This window comes from Cornus florida, unplaced genomic scaffold (assembly GCF_030987335.1).
Source record: "Cornus florida cultivar Cherokee Brave unplaced genomic scaffold, ASM3098733v1 CherokeeBrave_3.0.0_Hap2_Chr08, whole genome shotgun sequence".
In the NCBI taxonomy this organism is placed as follows: Eukaryota; Viridiplantae; Streptophyta; class Magnoliopsida; order Cornales; family Cornaceae; genus Cornus; species Cornus florida.
Genome location: NW_026775578.1, coordinates 25,254,970 through 25,266,573, shown reverse-complemented (window position 1 = coordinate 25,266,573; position 11,604 = coordinate 25,254,970). Strand labels below are relative to the sequence as shown.

The 11,604-nt window shown below is 31.0% G+C and overlaps 1 protein-coding gene across 1 annotated transcript; it reads right to left on the bottom strand.

Moving 5' to 3' along the window:
- Positions 1–6,034: 6,034 nt before the first annotated feature.
- On the bottom strand, positions 6,035–10,285 carry LOC132270894 (uncharacterized). Its single transcript, XM_059772101.1, has 2 exons — positions 9,825–10,285; positions 6,035–6,754 (listed from the first exon to the last, which is right to left on the bottom strand). Exons 1-2 carry the CDS (start codon positions 10,180–10,182, stop codon positions 6,225–6,227), a joined length of 888 nt encoding a protein of 295 aa, XP_059628084.1. The 5' UTR covers positions 10,183–10,285; the 3' UTR covers positions 6,035–6,224.
- Positions 10,286–11,604: the final 1,319 nt, after the last annotated feature.

Genomic DNA, 11,604 nt, shown 5'->3' with positions numbered 1-11,604 from the left:
TTGTCAGGTTGTTGAATTTGAAGTATCAACTAGATACATATGCTTTACATATTCGAAAAGTCTTTGATGGACTTATTTATTATTTTTCTAATAAATAATAAATAAGATAATCTCTTAAATATATATTTTAAAATTTTAATACAATAATATATAATATTTATATATTATCAAAATACTCTTACTATCATTTATATTATTGTTAAATATATATTTCAAAACTTTTCAACAGCAATTGTAAATGTACTTAATTAAAGCATGGACTAGTATTTCTGTTCATTATGATAGTTGATATATATATCTCTGCCTAATTGTTGTTCAAAATTGTCTTCCTCGTTATAATTTTATGAAATTATTGTGATTTTATAAGTCGCGATCAAATATATTATATTCCAAGTGGCATGATAATTTTGCATCATCATTGCACAAATATAATAACGATTAAAGGTAACTAGAATAATCCAAAAGTAGGTCTCACGAGATAAGTAAAAAATGATAATAATAATAACAAGTTAGTCAGTTTTTTCGGTACAAGTTAGAAACTAGCCAAAAAAAAAAAAACAGGCAATTTGATAGAATAGGTCACAAGATAATTCAAAAGACTCTTTTAAAAATGTGTTGCATAAAATAATATAATTAGAATATAAATAAATCACTTTTTAGATTTTTAAACTGAGTTTCTAGAATCAAGAAAGTCAATGAGTATAATAATAGACGTGTAATAATGGATTGAAACTGACCAATAAAATCAAACACGATTGATAACAATAGTCGTCTTAGCAAAGCTCAATGCAGAATTGTAAAATATATTAAAATTGATATCATTCTCCCTTTCGAACTTTCAAATTTTCTATTTTTTCTTTTATCTTATTGACAGCCAAACAGTTGTTTAGGCTTTGCATTAGGAAACTTGAATGCAAGTCTCAAAGTCCTTAAATATACATAGAGAATGATTAGGTGTTGGCATTGGTTGCATATTTCATCCGTTACATCATATTTGTTACCTAAGATCATGCTTTGCGCATATAAGACGATTATAAAATGATTATTTGGATTCCTTGAATACTTTTATAAATTAATATTATTGTTTCATATTACACACATGAAGCTGTTGGTATTTTTGACTAGGGATATTTTTTCTTCTCGTCCGCTATAATTAAAAAAAAAAAAAATTGGCCAATACAAAAATGAATGAGTTCAAATAATTATTACTGTATTAGAGAGGTAGCTTTGAACACACACTTCTCCTTTCTTGAAAAGAGTGCTGGGAAAATTCTTGAAAAATAATTTTCTTTTGTTTAACCAAAAAAAAAAAAAAGAAAATTACATTATCAAGAAATGACTTCATTTTAAACAGTTTTGATTGCCATCATGTAGCTGTAGAAAGTTATATGTATACCCATTAAATGATGTGATCAATTGAACCATTGACATATCAGCACAAAAATGATAATTTTTTATCAAATGTATTTATTTTTTGTTTAAATTCTCGATAATCTGTATCAGTAAAAAGGATACCGTGAATATCCTTCAAAACGAAAAAGGGTGGCAAAATTGTGCTTGTACGGATAGTCGTACAAGTCAATGGAGGGGTTTTATTTACAATGGTCTCATATTCACTTTTGTAGCTGACCCAAATTCTGCTCACACCAGTCTTTTAATCTACGGCAACAATGATGAATTTCTGGGTTAAGAGGAATTATTAAATGGTATTGGACAATTTGATACCAGTTTAATTTACCCGATTGTTCAGATTTTTCTATAATATAATGATATATACTAGTAATATATACTTATGTGGGGCCATGCGGAATAGCTTGAGCAAGTCATGCTCCCTTGTTTTCTTGCCTATGAAAATAAATAAATAAATAAATAAAAAATAAATGTCATGCTCCCTCGTGTCTTCTGATAGGTTGGAAACCCCAAACCGAGTTCTCTTCCTTTCTACACCATAAGAACAGCACCTCCTTTTCTCAGTTGAGCCAAGGAATCCCCTGCTACCTTGGTTTCTTCTGCTTTTGTACCTTCACGCAGCTCCAATATGAGATACAAAATTAAGATACATTACCAAAGGAACTGTCAGGAACATGCAAAATTATATCTACCTTACAAAAAATGGACAGAAAAACCTGTGAACTTGAACTAGCCTCCACAAGGTAACTCTTTAGTGTTAGAAAGATTTGAGTCCCTCTAGACAATAATGTATGAAGCGGACTGAAAATGCATGATCATCTCCAATTAATGCATCCCCTCCAAACCAGAAACCTATATTGTTAAAAAAAAAAAAAAAAAATCAATTTGATAGTTGTTGAGGAACAAAGTTTGCCTCCAAAAGAGTAAATTAGAATTTTTTTACGACCAAAAACAATTTCTCTTTCAAAATCCAATTATACATGGAGTAAAAATATCATAAATTGCCACCAACACATCTGAAATTCCTTACTATTTTGAAATACAAAGTACAAATCCTCTCTATATTCATCAGGATCAGCAACAACATGATGTATGGATAAGTCAGGTAAAAAAGTAAAGTAAAAGATATTTGATCCTTTTTAAGTTTGTATTAGTACCAAGTTCAAATGGAATAATGGTTTACAAACATGATAATATTATATTGGTTTTCCCATTTTGCTATTACCTTATTAGTAAATTTAGGCTAATTATTAGCCCTAAACCTCCTAAACCTTCTCATCCTCACACTTCTTGTTATAAATTCACAAATTCACACTGGGGAATTATTCAAGACTAACCCTCCTAAAACTTTTCATTCTCATGCACGCTTCTTGTTATAAAAATTAACACCAACGCCTTGTTATTTATAAATGTTACCTATAAGCCCATCCTCCTTGATGGACGGGTATGATTTAATTTCAATATCCATTTTGGATATTTACAAGCCCACCCTATTTTTCTACAATATTTCCTATTCTACGGGCTTCTATCGAACTCTTTAATATTTTAGAATATTCATCTCTGCACCACACTAACTTCATACTAATTATTATTATAGATTATATAATGGGTAAAGTGAGAAAAACACTCTTAATGTTTAAAATCTGAGCAAATAACACCCATAACGTTTACTTTGGATATATAAGTCCGTTAAGTTTTAAAAAAATTGACAAATAGGGGCATATTTTGTATAATTTGTTAGAAAAACATATTTAAGTAGTCATTAAGTAACAATTTTTCTAAACTACCCTTTTGGTCTTTCTAAAATGCCCTTATACCATTTCACCCACGATATGTCATTTTTGGTTAAGGTACTTTAGTCATTTTATATTTATTTTGTTTTTACCTTTATTTTTCTTTTAAATACATAAAAGCACTTTAGTCTTTTTATCACGGGCCCTTATTTACACCAAAAATAAAGATCAAGGACTTTTAAAAACATATAGGAGGTTATATATATACCCTATTTATATATCATAAGAATGTTTATCGCTCACGACCCCTATATTCTATTTAAATGAATAGTAAAATATATATATATATATATATATATATATATATATTATTGAAATAAAAATATATAAGAGAATAGTATAGGTGGGGTCAAATTTATAAACAACAAAGTATATATTATATTTGATAATATTACTATCCTCATTTGTTCATTTTCATTTTCTTTATGCGTATTTTTAAATATTTTTTTTTTTAAAAGGTGAAATGCATAAAAAACTCCTAATATATATTTTGGGTAACACTTTCACCCTTATTTGAAAAAGCATGCTAAAAATACCCATATTCTTTTAAAATTGTGCGAAAGCGTCTCTTAATCAGAAATGTATAAGGGATGTGTTTATTAATAATCTCATTGTATAGGGATGTTATGTGCACATTAGCTATATTGAACCCACTTTTAAAGATTTTCTCTCACCTTTTTGAAAGAAAAAAAATTCTCTATATATATTTCCGCTAACAGTGTATTATCTCTGTTACAAAAAAAAATTATTATTACAATTAACAAATTAGTGTACAGTACAACATATGAAAGGAAAACTTTCTTTCCTTTTATAATTAAAAAAAAAAAAAATTATTCCTAATAAAATTTTAATATAGTTATCAGTTTTGATTAAATATATAATTTAAAAATTAAATTAAAGATACTTATTCATTATATATAAACAATATACATTTAATTATTTAAACTTTAGAATTTGTAATAAATTTTAACAAATATATATATAATTCTTCACATAGTAAGAGATGGGTATTCAATTTTTATTTAGGAAAAAAAAAAAAAACAAACAAACAAATGGGTGTTTAATCACCAACCGTTATCATACTATTCAACTCGCTATGAAAACTAAGTTCTCAATTGAAACTTTAGAGTCATTATTTATACATGAAGAGTGTGATCCACACTTTAAACATATTATAATAGTGGTTTCTGTGCTGACCATTTTTTAAAAGAAAAAACAAATTATCCTACCATTTACAATCACATTTTTTCCACCGTATTCTTATTTTACTAACTATGTTGCTATCAAACATATCATCTTATTATTTTGATATAAACATTACAAAACAATGCTACATTATTAGAAGCGTAACTCTACGAACCTATCACCTATTATTTTAATATAAACATTCCAGAATTATAGAAAACAGTGATACATTATTAGAAGAGTAACATTGCGATGTTCGAAAATTTTGAATCGTTTTCGATAATGTTCAATAAGAACTCTTACATAGTAATTAACTAAATTGAATGTCTTCTCGTAAACTTTAGTTTTATAATTTCCACGTAATCGATTATTCATACCTATTGAAACTTTTTATCATTTTTTTTAATTATAATGCACTATGCTGGTACTTGAGTTCGCATTTGGTTTAATTTTTATTTTTTATTTTTTTAACAAGCATTTGGTTTAATTTAAAGGGTAGTAGATCTGAATAAAACCAATCTTAACCATTCTTTAAATATTGAAACCAAACTTAACTGATTCAAACCATATAAGAATGGTTTAGAATCTTTAGATTCGTTATGTTTTGTTAATTGAAATAAAATTCAATAAAGATTATGTTACTTAATCCATCCAAACGGTATAATTAATCGATCCAAGCGTAACTTTGAATTACAGGTTACATAAAAATTAGAATATTATTATTTTTATTTTTATTTAAAATAGTAAAGTTATCTTATAATAGTCCAACTTGACATTATCTCTAAAACTTACAAAAGAATTGAATTACAAAAATAAAATGTGTGTCAAAAATCAACTTAATTCGAGTTTAATTTGATCAATAAAAAGAATTTTAAAAAAGTTTAACAACCTTTCTATAGCACAACAAACTTAAAAATTCGAACATAAATAATAAAATTTGGCTGAAAAATAGTTTTTGACCACTAAGTTAATTCCAGTCGAGAATAGATCTCCTATAGTTGAATCAGACTCCTAATTACTGCACCAAAAATTATGTCCAACTTTTTTATTTGGCCTTTAATGAAACCAATTGGTCCACATATACATCGACAACCTATATTACATCAAAAGAAAGAAAAAAGATTGAATTAGGCCTGAGATAAAATAAAGAAAAATAAATGATAATCCTAAAATCTCCTCATATGTGGAGAACATATGTTAAAATCTCCTCATTACAATGTTGTGACAAATCTTGTCAACGTAGAACAAAAATTTGGTTTTCAAATTCGTTTAGCATGCAATATGTTTTAGGTATTATATTTTTTATTAAAATCAAAAGGTAACCATTGCTTTAATTCCTACCAAAATACACAACATCTTCAATTTGGTAATATGAGTTTGGGCCAAAAATATAGACAGTTTCAAACATAATATGCAAAAAAACAATACCATAACAAATTCCAAACAAGCAACGATAGGTGGTAGCTGTTTTCGGTTTGCTTGGTCCCTCGAAGCCAAGTTGACCCATTGATGACTAGATCAGTACCAGTGAAATCCAACCAGTGAAAGTGCTTTTCCAAGAAGAAGCTTCCTCCTTTGTATATGTATATATGTTTATATATAGCCCAAAGTAAAGTAAATAGATACAAGAAAATAGTACTTTGAAATGCAAAAAATAACACAAACATTAATTAATAATGTAAGCATCAATTCTTGTTCTTGACTGCTAAATATCAATAAACATAAACCATAAATAGCAAAGTAAAACAACAATAATTCTCAAGGAACTGAACTCAATCGCCAAAAAACCAACGAACCCTTATGAGCAGCACCCAAGATGGAGCAACTTGTCAAGTTCTAGTTTGTTCTAGGAGTAGCCCACTCAACTCGAAGAATGAGATTGTCATAACCATATCCATTGAGCTTGTTGATGGCCCTTTCAGCATCTTCCTTGTTTACAAAGTTGACAAATCCAAAACCTCTGCTCACACTGGTCTTCTGATCGATGGCAACATAGACACGACTCACTGGGCCGAATGTGCGGAATAGCTCAAGCAAGTCAGGCTCCCTGGTGTCCTCTGATAGGTTGGTGACCCGAACTGAGTTCTCTTCGTTCCTGCGCCTCATATCTGACCCAGCAGGTCTCTCTGCACCTGGCCTCATGCTTGGGGGAACGTAGGCACCCTTGACAGAAGGCACAGCACCCTCCGCCGCAGGAGGCTTATCAATGAAGGCCTCAGATTGTGGCGCAAGATCCTTGTAAGGGCATCTAGATGTCCAGTGGTCACCTTTCTTGCCACAAGTCCTGCACACCATAAGAACAGCACCTCCTTTACCCAGCTGAGCCAAGGAATCCGCTGCTGCCTTGGTTTCTTCTTTTGATGTACCTGCAAGCAGCTCCAATATGAGATACAAATTCAAGTAAAATAAATTACCAAACAGATGAAGGAACATGTAAAATTATAACTGCATAAAATACAATAAAAAAATTGGACAGAAAAACCTGTGAGCTTGAGCCAATCTCCACAACTAATCTAGGTGTGTACATATCTTTACAATTAGATGCTTAATATTTAGTGTTGAAATATTTGAGTTCCTCTAGACAAGAACAGGAATGAAAATGCATGACATCCTTTAAAAGCTGACAGAAACAAACTCACGTTGACCCACAGAACATATCAGAAGGAACTTGGAAATATTGACATGTAAAGCCCTGGAATACAGCTTAGTAGCTTGAAATGGTTACACAAAATGCAGCATAGAAATGCATCAGATCAATTGAAACTAATCAAACTGATTTCTGATTCAGCAGGCATACACACGAGAAATCTAAACCCAACAATTTAGCAAAAGGGCTCGAATGGGTCAATCTTTTTCCACAAAAGGCTAGGTGGGTTTACAGAATTTAGAAAAGGGAATGAGACAGAGTCGACAGACCAAGAAACCAGGGCTCAAGTGTGCTGCTCCAATGGTTAAAGTGGGAATCCGTACCCACCCAAGACACAGTCAACCTTACTCCCCACACTTAATTAGCAGATCCTACAAATTTTCCTGTAAGAGGAGTGTTTCACTGCAAATTTAACACTATGCACCAAGTTGCACCTCCCAAAAATAATATAGCTTTGTGGTATCAATTTTTTACCATAGTCTTCAGGGAACCTAAATCAAAATTTGTATTTTCCTTGTTCACTTCTAGTAAAAATAATACATAAAGGACCTGAACTCTTCTTACGGGTCTATAGAAAAAAAATTTAAAGCAGTAAATCATCATTTTTATTGCCGACTAAATACTGATTGGTCTATAATGATATAGAAACTAAAAGCACTATTAAAATGAATTAAGCTACAGCTTCCATGCAAGTCTGACTAGGTATAGGATGACTTAGAAGGATCCTCGTACGTGGTTAATTTTCTAAATCAATATAATATCAATTATTTCAAATACTCCAGGTAAAACAAAGGAACAGATTGTACATGAGACCTCAACAAAGCAATGCAAAAAATTTGTCTCTGCTCAAACATAATCCCAATATGCATACATACACATCTATAGAACTCAGTGTTATTAAAGGCACAAAGCGCACCAAGGCGCTAGAGGTCCAAAAGCGCAAAGCGCGCACCTAAGTGAAGTGAGGCACACAATTGAAAAATTAAACTACCATAAAAACATTCATATCTCATAAGTCATATCAATATTCTAAAATTAATATGAAATATAAAAAAGTAAATCCATCAACTAAACAAGCATCCAACAACCATAAAACAGAGCACAAATTTGTTTTCTTGAAAGGCAAAGCAGAATTTGATTTTTTGAATGGCATATAGATCACAAAAAGAAACAAATCTGCTAACAAAAAAAACAAAAACAAAAAAAAAAAAACTGTTAGCAAGAAAAGAAAAGAAAAAACAAAGCCAAAAAAGAAGAAGATGCAGAGACAGAAGAAGTGGATGAAGAGAGAGAAGTAAACGGGAAGAGGGATAAAGTGTTAAAAAAAAAACACAGCCCCGGCCAAAAAAAAGATTAGGGAGAAGAGAATTAGACGAAGAGAGAGATGTAAACAAAGATAAGACGAGAGGAGTAGAAAAGAAGAGAGGTGAGAAAATTAGAGAAGAAGAAGAAAGAACTGACGTGGCTTCGCCGTTCATCTCTGCAACTAAGGCTTCGTCGTTCGTCTCATGGTCTCATTTTTTCTCTGTTCGGTTGACACTTTGACTCTTTGGCTTTCTTCTTTGTTTATTCTTTTGAACAAAAGTTTCTTCTCTCATACGCTTAGACATTCTTATTTGTTTAATTTTTTGATAAGTGACTTTCTTATTTGTTAATTAAGTTGCTAAAAGCCCTTATTGGCTTAACAAATAAAATAATCATAATTTAAAAAAAAAAAAATTAGTGACAAGGCGCAACCAAGGCACGCGCCTAGTAAACATTGGGATGACAATAGGCGCTAGCGCCTAGGCACGCCTTTAACAACACTGACAGAACTTAATCAAATCAATACTTGATTTACAATGAACAAAGATTATATCTTAAATATTTGATTTCAATTTAGTGGATAGCTATATTTATCATTTAAAAGGCAACAAATTAAAAAAAAAAAAAAAAAAATGCATGATACCATATTAAAATTTCATAAATTGCCCAATATTTTTGGTATTAAAGTTAATAGTTTCTTTTTTGAAAAGGGTTACAAAAACACCCATCGACTTCAGGCCTCTTGGGGAGCTCAAAACTACACATATTGCCATATTCAATTCATGGCACGCTAAACTTATTACCATGCCAGCACTATCATCACTCAATTAGCCAAGACACACCATCGGTCCATCACCTAAGTAACTGTATGTTGCTTGAGCAACTAAGTAACTTGCTGACAGTGATACAAGACTACCACCTTGTTACAGAAACCAATTTCACTTCACATTTATTGGTTTCAAACAAGACTAAGGTACTTGCATAGGATTAATGGATTACGGCTCTGTTCAGTTGATCTGGATGCATATGAACATATATATCCAAAATAGAGTCACAAACTTAATCATATATAGTGAAAAAAAAAAAAAATAATAAATTATATGATTGAACATAACTACAAAGATTGACAAAAGATAAGCTTTCACTTATTTCAATAAATAAATAAAAAATTCAAAAAAAAAATGAAGAAAATTGAGAGATTTGGGATGGTTAAATAACAAAGGAAAATCACTTTCAGATTCAAGCAGAATAACAAACAAAAAATAACACAATGATATATTTCATCATCAAAATTAGAGAAAAAGAGAGATCAATGAACTGGGCTGTTCAATCAATCCAATAGGGTTTGCAAAAATTTTGTCTATGCCCCAAAGATAATCCCAATCATATATATATATATAGAAATTAATCAAATCAATATAACAAAAAATGACAATTTTCATCATCAAAATTAGAGAAAGAGAGATCTGGTGAGAGAAACGAACCGGGAGCCCTAGGGCGCTCGAGCAAGATCTCTTCGGTGGAAACCATGGTGAGCCTAGCGCCGACGTCCTCATGAACGGCGTCGCCGAACTTGGGCCAGGACCGGCGCTCGATAGCACGCTTGCTGAGCCGGGCTTTCGCGAGCTTTCTGACCCGCGTGGTTGTGGTGATCTTGACCTTGTTGCCATCTTCGCTGAACTTATACTCGATCACCTTCTTGATTCCATTCTCGTCGGGTCCGATTACCTGCCGCGGCGGTAGGAGGAAATCCAAATCCTCTCCGTCATCTTCCTCAAGTTCACCCCATCTGACCTTGCTCGGCATCTGCGAACTCGAACCAGGTCTCTCCACCAACGCCATGATTGATTGATGTAGTCGCGTAGGCCTAGTGTGTTTTTGGCTTTCCTTTTTCTAGGGTTTCTGTGATAAGAACATAAGATGAGATTAAATGTGAGGAGGACAGGGAGACTGTTGTTTTGATATTAATAGATGGGTGGGCTAAACAGAACTTTTAATGGGTTCATGGGTTTCAGTTAGTCTCAAATTTGGGCCTGAATAAAAATTTGGGTTGGGCTTATTCCAGGAGACTACATAATAATAATAATGGGTATCAAATAATCATAATGGGTTTCATATAGTGTAATATTTGGGCCTGAAGAGTCCAGTCTCCATGAGTTTGGGTTTGGTCTTGGTTTGGTTAGATTTAAAGTGTAAATTATAATAAAAACGAATCTTAACAGAAAAATAATCCGTTAAAATCATAAAACCCCTCATTTACTTTTAAAATCGTGCATAAAATTTTAGAAGAATTAAAAAACTCTTTAACTGAAAAAATAAAAATTTAGGTTGGGTTTAATCCAGGAGACTACAAAATAATAATAATGGGTTTCATATAGTCTAAATTTGGGCCTGAAGAGTCCAAGCTCCATGAGTTTGGGTTTGGTTTTGGTTTGGTTAAATTTGAAGTGTAAATTATAACAAAAACGAATCTTAACAGAAAAAAAAAATCGGTTAAAATCACAAAAACCCCTATTTACTTTTAAAATAGGAATTAAAATGCTCTTTAACTAAAAAAATTTATCAAGTTACTTCTAAACTCCGATCCATTAAATGGGTTATAAAATGTCAAATTTGATCTCAATATTTAGCATTAAATTAAATATCATAATAATTATTTTAAAATTACAAAATACACATACCTTCTTCCCAAGTACTTTCGAAATACAATCTTGATTTAATAGTTTTTAAGTAAAATTTTTGTAATAGAGCTCACACTCTATATTTACACACATGACAATCGACTAAGATGTATGAGTGAAGACCATATTTCGCAGTCAATTTTCGCAGCATTAGCACAATTCATATAATTAAAGTAGGCAAAGATGGATATAAAGCCTAATAAACTTTTAAGATTGACTGAACACTAACCCTACAATCATTGCATTTACTCCAACCAATCAAATGAAAATAATTATGTAATGAGCACTACAGTACAGTACGGATTGATTTTTTTTTTTTTTTTCAAATTAATTTAAGTTTCCATTGATTTAATTCTTACATTTAAATCATAAAACAGACCAATTCTAATGGTTTCACTTTTATTAAAACAAGAATTTAAAAATTAGTTTGCACCATTACATGATTCAATCATATTGAAAGTTTGAAAGAAATTATGTACCATACATCATAAATGGGCCATAACTAAAAAAAAAAAAGAAAAAAAAAAAAAGCCAATAATCATTTGTCCTAAAATTTTAAGATAAGAACTTAATAATTAGTAAG